General features: G+C 33.5%; 1 protein-coding gene and 1 long non-coding RNA gene across 8 annotated transcripts; one reads left to right on the top strand and one right to left on the bottom strand.

Annotated features, from left to right (window-relative positions):
- The first annotated feature begins 5852 nt into the window (after positions 1 to 5852).
- On the top strand, positions 5853 to 8986 carry LOC130467918 (uncharacterized). Its single transcript, XR_008927954.1, has 4 exons — positions 5853 to 6124; positions 6979 to 7025; positions 7169 to 7237; positions 8466 to 8986. It is a non-coding gene; the product is annotated as an uncharacterized lncRNA (long non-coding RNA).
- A 103-nt stretch (positions 8987 to 9089) lies between these two features.
- Positions 9090 to 15583, bottom strand: LOC110777933 (uncharacterized). Of its 7 annotated transcripts, none has more exons than XR_008927951.1 (6): positions 15098 to 15581; positions 14207 to 14285; positions 13993 to 14045; positions 11472 to 11538; positions 11019 to 11137; positions 9090 to 9700 (listed from the first exon to the last, which is right to left on the bottom strand). XR_008927951.1 is itself a non-coding variant. In XM_056836978.1 (5 exons), exons 1-4 carry the CDS (start codon positions 15415 to 15417, stop codon positions 11505 to 11507), a joined length of 486 nt encoding a protein of 161 aa, XP_056692956.1. In that variant the 5' UTR covers positions 15418 to 15581; the 3' UTR covers positions 10782 to 11137; positions 11472 to 11504. The 7 variants fall into 7 exon arrangements, 3 of the variants coding, with proteins under 3 accessions (XP_056692956.1, XP_056692958.1, XP_056692957.1); XR_008927950.1 differs by lacking the exon at positions 9090 to 9700 and adding an exon at positions 9709 to 10647; XR_008927952.1 differs by lacking the exon at positions 9090 to 9700 and adding an exon at positions 9708 to 10647 and having other exon boundaries at positions 11019 to 11538; positions 15098 to 15583.
- Between the last annotated feature and the right edge of the window lie 3047 nt (positions 15584 to 18630).

Below are 18630 nucleotides of genomic sequence, written 5' to 3'. Positions count from 1 at the left end.
TTTTGAAGAAGGTTTGTGAGGCTATTGTTGGAATTATTAGAATTACTAAAGGGAGACTTTTGGCTTTTTAAAGGGTTAAGAAACACTCCTCTTATTTACCACAATATATATATATATACTTCCTCCGTTCCGGAAATATCGTAAATTGCATCAATATATATATATGGGCGTGACATGTATATATATATAATCAGGATCTGGTGAGAACCACCCCTTAAGATGAGAACTGAAAACTAATCTCAGCCCTCGATCAATTCAATCCAACAACCCTTATCTTACCCGACCAAATAAAAAAATAAGGTTAATCTGGTAATTTTAATCTGTGAATGACCACCCCTCTTCAACCCATTTTGATATCGTTTATTAGGGTTGTTTTGCTTCAATTAGGTTTTGAATTATAGTTGTGGGAGTCTTTAGATTTATTTTTCGTTTGTTAATTGCTTGAATTAGGGTTTGTGTTTTCATTTCTATGATTTCGTTGAATTAGTCTTCATTGTTATTTGTATGATTTTATTTTCTTCCAAACAAAGCATACTATGTAGGTAAGCATCATTTATGATTCAGAAACAATAGTTTTGCAGGCTGATTGTAATTTTGTGCCATTGATATACTTTTCTCTTATTTAGAATATATTTGTTATAATTGACATCATTGCAAACGTTGGCTCGGCGCATTTTGAGGAGTCAATGTAGGAGGGTACTTAGTAGTATGATTGGTTGTATAATGAGTATGCTTAGAACATTGGTACAACTATGATATGATACGAAAATATTTACTTCTTACTTCTCAAATATTTGAACTTAAACTTGCAAATATCCATATTGTTTTTTGACTCAAATTAATGCGCCTAACTTTCCATAGTTGTCAAAGTTGGTAGTTAGTAGATACTCCACATTAGCAGGGTGAGAATAATACATCTCATTTTCTGAAAGGGTTAAGAATATGTGGTCAGAATGTCAGAAACTCAACATTATGTTGCACAAATGATTGTTCTATTGTCCGACTGTTTTAGGTGTGGGAGACAGGCAGTGAAAGAGAACTGACCTGCTACATGTCACGCCCATGTAGATATACTGTTTTGGTTTACTTTCTATAATGTTCTACTCCACGCCTTGCCTGATCTTGAATTCTCCCCGTTAGAGACCCACTAGCTGACTGGCTAGCCAGGTTCGGCCCTAGGCCAATGATCTTTTGTTGTCTTGGTAGTCAGCATGTCTTAGACGCAGCCCAACTGCAGGAGCTGGCCCTGGGCCTGGAAATGACAGGAAATCCTATATTGTGGAAATGGGTTAATGATGTTTGGTTTACTTTCTATATTGTTTTTCTTACTTTTAATTTGAAAATATTTACTTCTAGAAGTTAAAATATGATTTCATTCTAGTATTCCTACTCCGAGAGAACACTAGCCTACTAGCTCAATAGGTAGAGCATTTGTGTGAATGCACAAAGGATGTGGGTTCGAATCCCATGTAGGCTCGCCTTTACTTTTTGTATTACTTTATTTACTTTAAATTGGAAAACCTTTACTTACGATTTTGATGGCTCATGCTATAATGTAAATATTATCTGTCTACATGTTGTTGTCTTCTGCGCTGCAAGATACTGATGGCCCATGCCATAATGTAACAAGGCAATATAAATCCAGCAGCCATGAGCAAGAAAAGCTGCAAAGTAAAATAGTCAACACGAAGCAGTGCAAGACTTTGCAAAATTCAGCATTAATTATGAAAGACAGAGACACGGTATACATCTAAATCTTACTTACCAAGAACAACGCTGGCATGTCGTCTTCACCATCAGCGTCTGGTGCACTCCACGCATGCCTTAGCAACAGAAGATTCGTTAGCTGCCAGAAAAAAAATATGTCAACATGTTGTGAGCTTGTTCAGTTTTAAACTACTGACAAGAACCACTGCATAATGCCCACTTCTAAACATATTTTTCACAGGCACATAAACAAGTATTCAATCTGGACATTGGTTATGATATATGCGTCTACTTTTATCTGATGACTCTATTTTCACACGTTGGCTATGAAGCTTACAATGAGAGCAGCTGAACGGCAAAATGCTGCTCCACTAGTACTAGTAGAAGCATAGTCATCATACTCACAGTGATGCAGCATTGTCATCATGCTCGGATAAAGATGAGATGTAACATTTGGGTGTGATGCAGTTCATTCTGCTGGTCAACTCCGATAACTTCAGTCAGGGTTCGGGTTGGTTCTACTACAGTTAGTCCTCAACTGTAGGTGCTACTTGGGTTGCTGTTGAAACCAAACACTCTTTATGTTGGAGAGGCAAGTTTTCAGGGTTGCTCAAGGCTAACTAGCTCTTGATTTGCTTTTAAATTAAAAATGTCAATTAGGGCCAGTGATGATGACTTCTCTTATTGTTGTGTTTTGTCAACTAGGACCAGTAGTATGTATATGTATTAGAGCAATCATATTAACTATCTTTAATTTTGAATCAAATTGATGATGAAACGTATAACTATTTTAGTTTACTTTTCCAACAATATCATTTACTTACATGTTGATTTTCTTTACTCTTCGAAAAAATTACATTCAAAGTTCCATTTTTATTTAGTTTACTTTTAGAGAGATTTAGTTTACTTTAAAGAGATTTAACTTACTTATATATAGAAAATAATGCATGTACCGGCTAGGTGAGAAAACCATCCATCAACAACCAAAGGAAAAACTACCAACAAACAAAGGAAAAACTACTAACAAACAAGCAGAAATACCTAGCAACAAAGCACACCAACAACCCAAAGACACAGTCGACCGAGGTCACTATGGCACAACTGACTGGTCACAATAGCCAAACCTATTGACCAAACCTCCGAGATGGGAACTGCAGAAACAACAACCCCTACATGACTAAAAACCTGCAACAATAGCAGACCAATCACATAATCCTAAACAGACTGCAAATTTGCGCTTAACCCCTGCAGTCAGACCCAGCCGAAACCAATTAACTTCTGAAATGCAGCAATAAAATGTAAACAACAACAGCATCTAAGTTTGTGTAACTCTCAATTAACTGTGAAGCAAGAGCTCGAGCAAGCCCCTGTAACAACACACTATAGAAGCATCAACAAAACTACGAAGCTGTGGCTAGCAGCAAGTGCCAACAAATATATCAAGAACAAATGCTTCACCCACATAACATCCAATCGTTATTTACTTTTAAGTTTAATTAATCTACTTTTACTAATAGCTTATTTGCTTTCGAGTCTAAGTAATTTACTTTTTAAAATGAAATTCGACAAGGCCTAAAATTTCTAAGTAGAAGCCATATGTAAGGAATTAATATACTCTCCTTGCCATTAGGTGTTTTGTTTGCTCTCAGAAGCTTCATTTTACCTAACTGATTCGCTGATAGATGAACACATTTCTCATCTTACCTACTTTTCTACCTCTCTCCCAAAACCTCCATGTCATGAACTGGTCCAACCTACTTTTAAGTTAATATTATTTACTTTTGGGTTTTTCTATTCACTTTTGAATATTTCTGATTAATATTGTACATTAACAACCTATGTAGGATTTGAACCTACATCCATGTGCAATGACACATTGCTCTACCATTTGAGCTAATAGGTTTCGACTTAATATTTTAAGAAAAAAATTATAGTCAAAGTTCCATTATTATTTAATTTACTTTTGCAGCAATTTAGTTTACTTTTAGATATATTTAATTTACATCTCCAAGCTTGGAAACTTAGAGACATCCCTCTCTTTCTCTAATTATTCCACCTTACAAAATAATAATGACAGCAATTCTCCCCCCTCCTCCTGACAGAAGAATATGATCAACGATCAATTTCAAGGACCGACCACCTTCTTACCAGTGGATCACAAGATGAAGAAGAGGAAACACAGCTGAAACACATTGTGTTTGGGATTGCAGCCTCTTCCTTTTTGTGGGATAAAAGAAAGGAGTACATCAACATTGGTGGAGGCCTAATCAAGCCAGAGGATTTGTTTGACTGGACGCAAAAGTTAGGACCTACAAGAATGAGAAACTCCCTAAAATTTGAATCTCTGGTGATACCATAAATTTCACCAACAGACTTGGAAGCAGATGATTGAGGATTTCTAGGAATAACAAACACAACTACTTCCAGACCAAGTAACTCTGTGTACTGGATGATCTCTATTCGATGACCAAGTTATGGTCCCTTTCAGGGATTCTATTGAATCATGTGGCTAACAGAAAACTTCTAGACCCTATCTCTTGAAACCCGAAAGCAAAGTCGTTGGAGGGAGATGCACAAGATGACGAGATATCATTAGAAACAAGAGAGGAGCCCAAGGTTCATTGTTGTAACTTTCAGCAGAGGTTATGAAACACAGTAGAAAACAGAAACAAACATAATACAACTAATTTACTTTTACCAAGTTTCGATTTACTTTTGAGTTTCTTTTGTTTACTTTTGAATTCGTTGATTTACTTTTGAGATATTTCTTTGTTTACTTTGGAATTCCTTGTATTTACTAACCTTATTGGATAGTAGAACCCCAACCATGTTAACCTTACCACCGACTGTATCTAATCAACATTGTCAGGGTAAGCAGCAACAAGAACTTGCTAACTGATCTAATTTATGTAAATTGACTGCAACCATAATAGACTACCATAACAGACTGCACAAATAACAATAGAAAAGCAGTAAACACAATTGCAATAGAACAGACCCACTAAAACTGACCAGGACACAGTATGCCAAACTGCAGGTCAAAAACCCAACCCTAGCAGTCAACTGGGATTGGCAAGCTTTGCATTAGCACCCTCACCCCCCTGCAGCAACAACGTACACACAACACCGTTGATATCTTAAGAGCCACTATGCAAAACAGTTCAGCTAACCACCTATCAACGCATGACAAGTCTGCATCACTAGCCCTTCAAAACCACCCAACTTACTTCTTGACTTCGTCAAAGCAGCCACCAAATAAGAAGTTCAGGAACATCTATTCTCTTGACTATGTCTAAAATTATTCGAATCATTTTACTTTTTAATCAGTTCTGTTTACTTTAATAAATTCTTTATCTACTTTTAATTTGAACAAAAACAGAAATTATGTAAAGATATGATCAAAAGTAAACACAAAATCGAGTAAATGTAAATGCAATATCAGTAAAAATAAAGACATTATCAGAAAAAGTAAAGACATTATCAGCAAAAGTAAACACAGTATTAAGTAAAAGTAAACACAATATCATCAAAAGTAAACACAATATCTTAACGGAATTTGATAACCTAGAAATCCATCTGAACTTAATTGGAAACATTTACCTTCAATTTTGAGCTCGATGATTGCAGATTCAAGTTAATTGAAATACTGCTGCAGAAGAAATTAGAATTAATTAATCAAATCAACCAATTAGTATTCGAAATTTTTCGCATGATGAACTTCAAAATCGAAGTTGAAAATCACTGTAGAAAATTAGGAATTTTAATGTCACGAATATAAAGTGTGATTGCAAATTTAGATTAACAAATTATACCTATTCTTGGGACGAATTTCTGGAATTCGAAGAACGAAGGATTTCAAATATTAATCGCGCGTCACTTTTCAGGGAGGAAGAGAGAGAAACTGTGATACTTTGGGAGGGTGAGAGAAAGGGTATTTTGAGCGAAAATATCAGATTTTATGAGATTAAATCTCATCCGTCCATCCCATCTAAATCCTACGGTTGTCAAAGGTTCACATTATAGAGAAGGTTCTCATCTTAAGAGAGGTTCTCACCATATATATATATATATATATATATATATATATATATATATATATATATATATATATATATATATATATATATATATATATATATATATAGGACCAGGTTCTGGTGAGAACCTCCTTTAAGATGAGAACCTACTTTAAAATGAGAACCTTTGATAGCCGTTGGATTAAAATAAAACGGATGGCTGAGATTTGTCTCGCGAATTAAATGAATGTTGATGCGCGGTTACTTTCTCTCTCTAGTTCATCGAATTTTCTTCCACAACTGCCAAATTCGATGTGTGCATTTTCTCTCTCCAGTTCTTCAAATCATCGTGCGTACAACCAATTTCGCATTTGAATCTGCAAATCCGATGTTCAAATCAGGTACTACTCACAATTTCTTATGTTTTAGCTAAAATTAGGCCAGAAGAATTTTATTTGATTTTTTAGGTCTAATTGTTTTAGAAATTTTGGAGCTCGAATTTGCGGAATTTTAGAGATGTTGTGAACGAACTTTTGAATGAATACATTAGAAATTTGTGTGGAATGATTTTGTGTGCGGATTTTGGAAACTTTGCGAACTTATTTTGAGATCAAAGCCTAGAATAGTACTTAAATTCGTTGATTTGATTTTCTATCATGCTTAGATTAGTTTTTGGATTGGATCCGCTGATTTGTTCTACAAAGTAAACAAAATCTCTAGGAAAGTAAACAAATCTATATGAAAGTAAACAAAACCTCTCTAAAAGTAAATCAAAAACAAACTACTGCCAGTGTTTCCTTGTGTTTCTTGGTGGATAGTTGATATGTTCTTGTGGTGGGCCTATTGTCGTTTGGATTAGAGTTTTTATGCAATCTGTTTTCTTGTGTTCTATGAACCTTGCTGCTTGTTGCTGCTTGATCATCAAGGATCTTTGTGTATTTGTTTTGATTGTTGTTAGCTTATTGTCAGGGAGTTGTGTTCTTTTTGTTAGGTGTTGTAGCTTGTTTGCTCTATCCTGAAGGAGTTCATGTGTTGGGAGATGGTTGGTTGGTTCTTGTCTGCTTTTGGTTTGGTTGTTGAATGTTGTATGGTGGTGTAGCAAGTTGGTTTGAAGTTCCTAATGTTCTACATCGATTTTGAAGTTCATCATGCGAAAATTCCTAATGTTCTACATCGATTTTGAAGTTCATCATGTGAAAATTTCGAATACTAATTGTTTGATTTGATTAATTAATTCTAATTTCTTCTGCAGCAGTATTTCTATTATACTTGAATCTGCAATCATTGAGCCCAAAATTGAAGGTAAATGTTTCTAATTAAGTTCAATTAGATTTCTAGGTTATCGAATTTCGTTAAGATTCATCCCGTATTTGATTTGGTCTTCGTTCTCGAATTCATTATTTTGTCTTATACGGTAATAGATTAAATTTCGTATCATTTTGCAGATTGAATTTGATGCGAACTACCTCAAGACAAGGGCAAGAGTTGCGAGTTCAATCCAAATTGATTTCTAGGTACTTAATTTCTTCAGTTTTCTTCACAGTTAGTTTGATTTCTAAGAAAAAAACACTCAAATTAGTGATTATTATTTTCTTTATTTCTATAGAGTAGATTGAAAAGTAGTAAAAGTAGATGAATTAGTCTCCAAAATGGATGTGAGATGTGATCAAACTTTGGTTACTGTTGGAACAAGTTTTTGAACCTTGTTGCTTGTTGCTGGGATAGGACTTTGAACCTTGTTGCTTGTTGCTGCTTGATCATCGATCAAGGATCTTTCTGCATTTGTTTTTATTGATATTAGTTTATAGTCATGGAGTTGTGTTCTAGCTTTTTGTTAGGTTTTGTAGCTTGTTTGCTCTATCTTGAAGGAGTTCAACTGTTGGAAGTGAATCAGTTAGCTACATTTAGATGTGTTAAAGTAAACAAAAATTTTGCAAAAGTAAACTAAATCTCACGAAAAGTAAACTAAATCTCTAGATTATTAGGCATTTTAATAGTGGTTTCTCTGTACACATATTTGGTTGAAGTTGTATTATTTGTATCTACAGTTTTGACATTAGAAGATTCTTACAAGATTCTGACAATATTAAGCCTTATCAAATTTTATTTTAAAAAGTAAATTAATTAGCCAGAAAAGTAAATAATTAATTAGTAAAAGTAGATTAATTAAACTAGACTTTAAATAAACTAAAATTGTGCAAAAGTATATTACATGTCTATAAAAGTAAATTGTATCTCTTGATGCAAACTAACACTCCTCTGTATCTTTCCTTTTAACCTCCTTTCTGGAGGAAACGTTGTCACTAATGCAATAATTATCACTCCATGATAATGATTAGAGTAGGATATTATGTGAACAATGATTATAATGATGAGCAACTAAGGGAAGAACCACCTCAGAAGATGATTATTGACAAAGTTCAGATGAATTTGTATTATCCAGATTCATTGTTTAGATTAGGAATTTGGGATATGGCTTGCACACAAATTTACATTTTCCTCCTATGATTCTCCTATTTTTAAAATTAGATTAAAAACTTACTAGAAATGAATGAATTAGCTAGATTAAAATCTGTTAAAGGAAAATTATACAAAAGCAAACTTAATCTCTCTTAAAGTAAACTAAATTTCTAGATGCGTTGACTCAGGTTTTAGCTTATTAGTTTTTAGTATTTGGGATCTGAGTTAATGCCTCAAATTTCAGATTGTTTTTAGTAGTTTTGACTTGTTAGCCATGTACAGAGGGGTTGGTGATGCAGACTTGCTGCCACTGTTGTCCTGTGTGGACTGCTGGACAGGTGAACTATTTTGTACAATTCTGAAGGGCTGGTCAATGGTGATGCAGGCTTGTTGCTGGGTAGCTGAGTTGTTCTGTATGGTTGCGGTCCTTACCTTTTATGTCAGATTGCTGTGTAGGAAATCAGATATTCTTATATCATGTTTTAGAAAGTAGATCAAAACCTGATAAAAGTAAATAGATTAAGCTGAGAAGTAAATTCGTGAAGCTAGTTGTGAATTCTTACGAGCCGTTACCATAAATGTCATATTTGGCATATTTGAGCTTTTAAGGATTTGAGTTGGAATAATAATTGATAATGAAGATGGTGTGTTGACCCAAACAGATAAAGTAACTACATTGTGTATAAGTAACTTAATATGATGACCCAAGGTGTATGTAGTGCGAAGAAGACGAGATTGTGTTGAGTATTTTGTATGACTTAATGTCAGTTGGAGTTGAGTATTTTATTACTAGATGTGTTTAAACCTATTAGCTCAAATGGTAGAGCACTATGCATATGCATAGGGGATGTAGGTTCGATTCCTACATAGGTTGTATCTGAAGTTAAAAGAAAAAACTCAAAAGTAAATACAAGGAACTCCAAAGTAAATAAAAGAAAATCAAAAGTAAATCAAAATATTTGTAAAGTACATGTACAATTAGTGTAAATTAAACTAAAAAAGAAAATAATTATAAAGCTTTTTTCAAAAGAAAAGCATAAAATATAAAAGTAAATAAGCATCTCGAACCCACCTGAAAACCAGTGGCTCTGGCGCAGCTATGTCTGCAGACGGCAAGGTGGGATTGGGTATGGTAGTTAGAGACGTAGATGGCGATGTTATCATGTCTGCCGGCAAATGCAGGGTGGCTCGTATGACTGTACTGCAAGCAGAGGCTGAGGCAGCGATGTTTGGTCTTAGATATGCACACGAGGCTGGCTTCAGGACAGTAGAACTAGAGAGTGATTGTCTGACTCTAACAAGACTACTGCAACACAAATCTAAATAATGCTCAAGCTCCCAAGTAGTAGTTAATGATATGTGTACTTTTGCTTCCTCTTTCATTAAATGTGTGTTCCTCTTTACTAAAAGAACTTGTAATACAGTCGCTCACTCCTTAGCTAAGGCTTCTCTATTGTTTGAGGAAGTCCTAGTGTGGATGGAGGACTGCCCAGAGGAAGTTCGCCCTCTCATTGTAGCTGAAAAAATTTCGATTGAGTAATAACAGCTACATTTTTCTCGTCAAAAAAAAAGTAAAGAAAATAAAGATTTAAGTAAATGAAATTGTTCCAAAAGTAAACCGAAACTTCTTTCACTTTCATTTTCATTGATGTAATTAAAAGATAAAGATTATTTTCTCTAAAATAGGTTGACAAAAATTCCTTTTGTTCAATTCAAAAGTAAATAAAGAACTAGTAAAAGTAAATAGAACCGATTCAAAAGTAAATAAAACAACCCATAGTAGATCAGGTTTTTGTGTTCTGGTGTTGTTTTAGGAGAATCAATTGGTAAAACATTACTCGACTAGTCATATGTAGATGCATTAAGTTGCTTTGATTTAATCTAGCCAAAGATCATGACAAGATTGACAACTGAACTAGTGACCTCAGGGCTGCATAACAGACCTCAAGAACCATGAGACCAGAACAAAGGTATGTTGCATCAGATCAATTGAAACTATGTCGGCAAACAAGACTGCTACAGCAACAAGAGGAACATAAAACAAATCAAAAGTAAATAATATTAAATCAGAAGTAAATTAAAAATTCTCTAAAGTAAATCCAAAAAGTTTCAAAAGTTTTGTACAACATAGAAACTCCGAGTATTGGAGTATATGGAGGCCAAAGTAAACGTTTTCAAACTAAAAGTAAATAAAACAATACAAGAAGTAAATATGAACCTACGTGGGATTCGAACCCACACTTTTCTGCATTAGCACAATGCTCTACCTATTGAGCTAGTAGGATAGTGTTACTAGACTATAGAGTAAGAGTAATTAATTACGAAGTCCACATGTCAACTTTGGTAATGCAGCAACTCAAACTACCAGGCTGGCTTCATACCAACACCAAAAGAAAATAAGCATCACCAACAGAGCACAATTCTACCGTAAGCTATTGCTTGCACCCACCCCAATTAACCAGGCCTTCATTAGCCACAATAAAATAGCAAAATTGGTCAGACTCACATCCACTAGCTTACAACTCTCTTCAGCCAACTAAACTGAATCGAGACAGACGTAAAAGGCAACACACCATCCTGGTCAAACTACACTAGACATCAAGTTAAGAATTTTTTTAAGTATTTCAGGATTCAATTACAACTGCTACAAGGCAAGTAAAAGAAAAATCTTACAACATAAGCGCTGCAGCTTAATACAGAGTATATTAACATCAAATTGAAATATCACGTGACCAATTACAGACATTAAAGAACGGACAACACCTTCCAAGAACAATGATTATGGAATGTCATGCTCCAAAGTCAAAGAGGGCAATGAAAGAATCAGATCAGTACCTAAACAAGCTCAATGTAGGCCATTGGAGAAATGTCACCTCTCCTTGTTAGGTCCTGATGATCCTTGTGTATCCTCCATATCTATCTCCATACCTTTCTAGCACCTCAGCAAGCATAATCTGCTTCTCATATATAAGACCAATCAGATTAGTGTAATCATCATTTTTAATCCATTATGCCGAAGAAGAACATACCATGTAAAGGTCCATAAGCTCAAATCAACAAGGGTATACCGAAATCATTGAATCACCTACTTTTTCTAATGCCTCACAAAGATCCACGAAGGCAACACATTGCAACAAGTTAAGATCCCCCTTAAGGCTACTTACATCAAATCCATGATAAAATGAATAAAAAACAATCAACAACATTACTCCAGCAAATTAAAATTCAGAGATCTTGACTACCAACATGTTCAATTGAATATCAAAGAATCAGAGATTGATGACTGACCTCCTGGGGAGTTGTTCTCTTAAACTTCTCGGTTTATTCAGCTAAGCGTATCTTCTTCAATACATACCTAAACAGGTCAAAAGGAATCAATAATTAGCGACCATGGCAAAAATGAGTAGCAACCAGTTTAACACCGACAAGAAATCATTAGCAATCAAAATATTAGGCTAACAAATTTGAAAATCCCTAATTTTAGTAATAAAAATCGCAAAATAAAACACTGAAACAACGAAATTTGAAACCCTAAATTCAACAATTAAAGTCGCAAATACTTGATAAAATCAAACAAATTTAGAGATCCTTGATTTTAGCAATCAAAATATCAAAAACTGAATCGAAAAACTTAAATACATGCCTAGCTAATTGAAAAAGGAGAAATCGCAAAGAAGGTGAAGAGATTTGCAAGAACAGCGAAAATCCACGAATTCAAGAAGATAAAGTCGCATATACAAAGTAGTAGAGAGGATTTACCAGAAGGGAGAGAAAACTGAATGAAGAGAGAGAACGAATTATGAGAATCGTATTGTGTGAGGAGAAGGTCATTCGGCGCGTGTTAATGACCAAAATGCCCTTAATGAAGTCCTTTGGTCGGGCAGATTATTGGCCGTTGGATTGAATTGATCGAGGGCTGAGATTAGTTCTCAGTTCTCATCTTAAGGGGTGGTTCTCACCAGATCCCGATTCTATATATATATATATATATATATATATATATATATATATATATATATATATATATATATATATATATATATATATATATATATATATAAGTGCAACAAAACCTCAAATTGCATCACATTTTCAAAAGTAAATAAATATGGTCAAGTTCTGGTTTTCAAGTACCAAACAGTATATAAACTAACACCTATAGAGATGACCATTTATCCAAATATGTGAAATCATTTTCTCCCAACTAGACCATAAGTCTTCTAAGTTTTTTCTCCCTCACCTGTTGAGTAGGATTAGTCACACTCTTCAATTTATATTCGACACAATATAGGTGCAATTCTTGACTACAACTTCTCCTACAAAAGATGTTCTCGTGAAGATTATTAAGAGACTTGTTTTGAAATGAAATAATTACTATAGATGCTTAGAACCAAGCAACTTAATGAATTCCATCATCAGTAATCCCTAAAGCACAAATCAGTGAGATCACTAAGTGCAACAACACCTCCTAATTATTTCTTGCATACCAAAAATGGAACGAAGACTCCGAAAAATATCTCTGTAACATCAACTACCTGGTGATGCTATATTTTGATGTACCCCTGAGAAAATAGAGGCAAAAATTCTGAATTTGTAAAGAAGGGTAATAGTTAAAATATATCGACTGACTGAAGGCTGAACACGGAAAAATATATCGGCCATATTTTGTTTACTTTAGGATCATTTCTATTTACTTTTTTCAGTTTTTGCTTTACTTTTGAGTTAGACAAATCACTATTGCATTACATTTTCAAAAGTAGATGAATAACTAAAAAAAGTAAATGAATCTAATTTAAAAGTAAATCTCAAAAACAAAATCTCAAGTTGCATCACATTTTCAAAAGTAGATAAATAAACTTGGAAAATTAAACGGAACTATTTTAAAAGTCAATTTAAATCATAGACGATATCAACTGCCCGTATTTCTTTCTAGGTCCTAGGACCATAGAGTTGCAGACCTGCAGTTGATAAGCACGCATCATTACAGAAAGAAAATGTTCAAACTGCAGGATGTTTGAGCAATGTTTAGTAGACCTGCAGTTGATATGTTATTCTTTATCGCTTTTTGCTAGCTTGTTGCCAAGACAAATTTCTTTAACAACCCGGTGTATTATTACCACTGGTTAACTGTTCTAACAGTTCGGAGAAGGTTACATCAACATGTTGGATCTGTCAAGGGCCCTAGACTACAGTCTCTTCATATTTCATAATTGAGGCTTCTATTTACTTTCGAATAATTTCTATTTACTTTTTCTACTTTTTTCTTTACTTTTGAGTCTAATTTATGAATTCCCAACTTGTATCACGAATTTACTTTCCAGATTAATTGATTTACTTTTACCAAATTTCGATCTACTTTTTAAAATAAGATGAAAAAAACTATGAGAAACTCCACATCAGATAACCTACATACTCGATGAAGAAGCGTAATATATGATAATAAATGACTTGTCACAACTCAAAAAGAGTTCGTCGGTCCGACAGTGGCAGCAAAATTGAAACAACCAGACGGAATGATCCTCAAGTAACCATCGTTTAAACAATAGAATTCGTCTAATTTTGTAGAGACTTAGTTTACTTTAGAAGAGATTTCGTTTACTTTTGCTCATTTATAGTTTACTAAACAGGTTCTCCAAAATCACCAGCAGGGCAACAACAATTCGCAGATCAGCAGCACCAATTATGCAGATCGGTTGAACAAATTGTGCAGATCATCATTTTACAAATCAACATTGAACAGAACAGACACTAGGACCAACTGGACAAAGCGGAAAATCATGTAAATTCCGTAATCAAGAGAGTAACTTACTTGACTACAGTGGCTAAAGAAACCGGAGCTCCGGCACGCAACATTCGCCTCATCTAATTAATGTAAACATCATATTAGCAATGAGCATTGAATTAATTAAAAACCTAAAAATCTAATTGAGCGAAATCAGCTCTGAAATTGACAAAAATTAGCTAAAAAACAGACAAATTCGCTCATAGAAAATTGTTGAAAGCTTAAGAAATTGCGTTAATACCTTATTCCGAGCTTGATTATGCAGATCACAGTGATAATTCAGCGTCTCGGATGAAATTTGACGGACTCCAAAATTGTAGCTGAAAATTACAATAGAACATTAATCAAATTTAATTTCGCAAGAAATAGAGTGCAATTATCGCTTAATTTTGACGAAATAGACCTAGGTTTGGGACAAATTTATGAAAGTACGAAGAAAATCGAAGATTAGAAGGATGTTGTGAAGAGAGAGAAACAACAGTTTGTTTGTTTTGGAGGGAGAGAGAGAAAGTTTGTTATTTTTGAAACAAAGATTGACCGGGATCGAGGATTGGTTTTCGGGATTGAAATAAATTAGATCTCACCCGTTCACTTTAACTAAATCCAACGGTTGTAAAATGTTTTCATTATAAGGAGGTTCTCATCTTAAGAGAGATTCTCACCAGAACCTGGTCCTATATATATATATGTAGGTTTAGGCTCACGTGAGAAGTGGTATAATGGTGAGAAGCGTGAGAAGCTATCCACACCGTCGGATTTAACAAATCAATGGCTATACTTATTCGCGCCTCATTAATCGCAAAAGTAGTAAATATGGAAAAAAAAATATGTAACCCGCCCAATTAAAGCGAACTCGTCTTTTCCCCATCTCATCTAAAAACAGAGACCCTTCTCTCTCCTCCCAACTTTTTGTTCACTCTTTCTTTCTTCCAGCTTTTCTTTGAGATGATCGTCCCTGGAATTAATTCCTCGTGGTTGTTGGGAAAATTGAAGCTTGAGATTTCTAATTGAAACTTAATGTATCTCTATTATCGATTAATTTGATATATCTCTAAAGACTGAGGTTTTTTTAATGTAGCTATAGCTCTAGTATTAAGGACAATTGCAAAATTAGCTGTGTGATTAGTATTACCTAGTGAAAGTTGCAGGTAATTTTGGATGTATCTGTAGGGTAGCATCAATATACCTGTAGTTTAGAGTTGATGTATTTGAGTTGATGTATCTCCAATTGGTATTGATGTATCTTTGATGAATCCAAGATGTATCTTTGATGAATCTCAGATGTATCTGTAGTTTAGAGTTGATGTATATGTATCTCCACTTCATACTGATGTATCTCCAATTCGTTTGAGATGTATCTTCAATTCGCTTGAGATGTATCTCCAATTCGTTTGAGATGTATCTAGATGGTATTGCAGTATATTTGCATTCTTCATACGGAGTAATAAACATGAGGAGGATGAACAAGGAGGAGATAGAGGCGGGGGTTGAGGACTTGAGGTATGGAGCCTGATGGAGGTTGGAGAAGAGAGGAACCAAAGGAGTACATTTTGATATTTTTATTTTTGTCTTGTTTGGAAATACCGACAAGGAAGAAGCTGGTAATTTTTATTTTGAATTGTGACTCACATGAAGTCTTGCCAGCTGGACTATATTACGGAGTATTATGTTTTCCAGCAAGCGGATGGTTGGGTTTAATAAATCAAGCGGTCCATATTGCTTCTCATGTTTCTCACGCCAAGTACTCTTCTCACCGGATCCCGACCCTATATATATATATATATATATATATATATATATATATATATATATATATATATATATATATATATATATATATATATATATATATATATATATATATACGGAGTATATATATATATGTATTCTCTCCATATGTCACGATGACTTGACAAGTTTTTACATGGCATTGTAGCACCACGTCATACACACACTTGATTGTTTATTGCGTTCCCACAAAAAAAATGTTGCTACTCATCCTTAAACCCATGATCTCTTATAGTATATGGTAATGCTAAGTTTTATCCGTCATTCCAACAATACAACTTGTGACTCTAAAACAACTAAAAAAGAGAAAAGTCGTTCTTTTGAATGTAAAGAATTTAATGCCAAAATTTATGTATTTGGGTAACAATTTATGATAACAATATTGTTCTTAATTTTATTCTTTTACTAATCAAATCATACACCTTTTCTAGAAAATTATTTAGATCAAACATAAAACATCAAATTAACACATAAGAGAATAAGAAAATAAATAATATTGCGCTTTCTTTTAGCCAATCAAATGTGTTTTTTTCCTCTAAAATGTATTTCGACTTTGCAACTCATCATACAATTGTAATTTAATATATATTTTTATAAGTTGTAAGTAAAGTAATACAAAAAATATAGTTTTACACAAATAAAAAAATTACTCAAAATTTTAGTTCAACAATTATTAATTAACCAATTTTATTCTTAAACTGCATATATAATAAAATTCATATTATTATCAAGTTGCATATATAAAGAAATTTATAAGTAAATTTGAAATGAATAAGAAAATCAAACTACCTTAATACTCCCCGTCCCATGGTTTGCATTTGAATTCCCTGATAACTCAAGGATTTAAAAACCAAAATTTCCAAAACTTTTGGATGTTAAACATTGTGATTGGTGTGGACCGGCACGAGAAAAATGGTAATCCGTTAAAGTTGTGTTGACTTAGACTTTGAAGATAGAACCTACACATCCCTTTGGTTTTGCTTAATAATCTAATCTTACCTTATCCTATCCACAAATTCACTTCAAACTAATTAATCCACTTATCGATCTACGTTAATATTTCTTTTTTTAAATACTTTTATACTTTGTATAAGTGTATAACGCTTGCCGGTACAAAATACGCATAGCCTTTACAACGTATGTATATGTAGTTATGTACTTAAGAGCATGTTTAGTCCTGTCTTATCTTAAGACTTACTTCAGATGCCACATCAGCTTTCTACTAACTTTTAATATTTTTTATGTGTTAAGACTTGCTAAAATTCAACTAAATTTTTCTCTTCACCCCTAAGACTCAATTAAGATTTCTCAATACATGTACATGACATCACCCACTTTTAGGATGAAATCAACCATGTGAGTGTCCAAGTCTTAAATTGAGTCTTGAAAAATCAAGATTCCACTTAAGACTTTGTTAAGACAAAAGGAGATAAATGGGTGAAATTATGGAAGTCTTATCTTAAAATAATTTTGATGATGTCATTCCAAGTCTTAAGACTTAGGGCTGATCTTGCTCTAATGCTTCTATAAAAATGACAAAATCACAACTCAATCAGTGTAACATAATATTCATAATTTGATTTAGCTTAATATTTCCACTTTTAGTTAGTCATCATCTTCCATATTTGTATGATTATATCACATCATTTATTTCCCAAAAAATGAAACAATATTTCACAAAAAAAAAAATGAAACAAAATTATGTTCTCTTTTATTAATCCATTGATTACTTTTGCATGGACATGATGCCTACCAATATTACCCAAAGCCCACAACTACATCTAACGATTATTTTACATATATAGTGACCTTGTTCGCATAGCAACTACTACGTACATAGTAAGTTAATAACCATTTTTTTGAATAAAAATAACCTTGTTTATATAAAGCGATTTTTTTTACTACAATTCACATCATTCAACCACAACTCGTACTAACCGCATCAATTTGGTAATTTTTTCATAATGAGCCTAGTTATCATGCCAAAATAATTTAGAAATAAGTTATTGACTTTCTTTTTAAACATGGGTGTTGGTCCACATGCCGCAGTAAATTTAGCATGCACCAGATTAATTTAAGAATTAGGCTTAATTTGTTTCATAGTTGATTCAATATGTCATTAGGTCAGTCACACTCACTGACTGACGGTCACCATAATTGACCCACAATTACATTTACGTTTTCATTGAAGTCGTTGAAGACTTGAGAAATTTAAGCCTAAAATAATTTAATTTTAGCAAGTTGACATATTCAAAATAAGAAAAATACATATTTTAAAAATAAAACAGTAAAACTTCCAACCTGGACCTAGTGAAGTAGATAAAGGCTCCCAATCACATGAGCTAAATAAAAACAAGCCCTTGATAAAGATGCCCCAGCTAATTAATCCAAAAAACTTACATTAAAAATAAAATTATAAATCAGCATCTAAAAATAGTAGAGTATCATTTTAAGAACAAAATAACAGGCCGATCAGTGTTGTTAATGTATATAATATTTCTACTTTTAACTTTGTTACATTTGACTTTGCGACTACGTGTAACATTTTCCTACAAAAAACGTCATTATAGGATCCAAGTCGTTAACAATATCCTAGCCAAGTCATGTCTAAGGAAAGTACAACTGTACAAAGTCTTCATTCTTCTCTCTCTAATCCATTATGCAAGTTCCTTGTATAAATACACCATCACATATGCCATTCAAACATAAATTAATAGGTGAGTGAGACCCCAAAACTCAACTTTCTTCAACTACATCACAAAACAAAAACCAAAGAAATATGATCCAAACTATATAGTTTTAAATTATACTATATAGTTATCATAATTTCTTTGCTAAGTTGTTTTAGCATTTCTTTTTCTTTAGGGGTCCCCCATT

The sequence above is a fragment of the Spinacia oleracea genome, chromosome 2, assembly GCF_020520425.1.
Source record: "Spinacia oleracea cultivar Varoflay chromosome 2, BTI_SOV_V1, whole genome shotgun sequence".
In the NCBI taxonomy this organism is placed as follows: domain Eukaryota; kingdom Viridiplantae; phylum Streptophyta; class Magnoliopsida; order Caryophyllales; family Amaranthaceae; genus Spinacia; species Spinacia oleracea.
This window is presented reverse-complemented; position numbering and strand designations above follow the sequence as displayed.

What these genes read in the sequence shown, in the direction of transcription:
- LOC110777933 (XM_056836979.1), bottom strand. Translation starts at nt 15,417, where the DNA reads ATGTTTATTACTCCGTATGAAGAATGCAAATATACTGCAATACCATCT. An exon ending in ATAATCAAGCTCGGAATAAG is followed by an intron (nt 14,046 to 14,206) that starts GTATTAACGCAA and finishes TACATTAATTAG; the next exon opens with ATGAGGCGAATGTTGCGTGC. An exon ending in TCTTTAGCCACTGTAGTCAA is followed by an intron (nt 11,539 to 13,992) that starts GTAAGTTACTCT and finishes TGACCTGTTTAG; the next exon opens with GTATGTATTGAAGAAGATAC.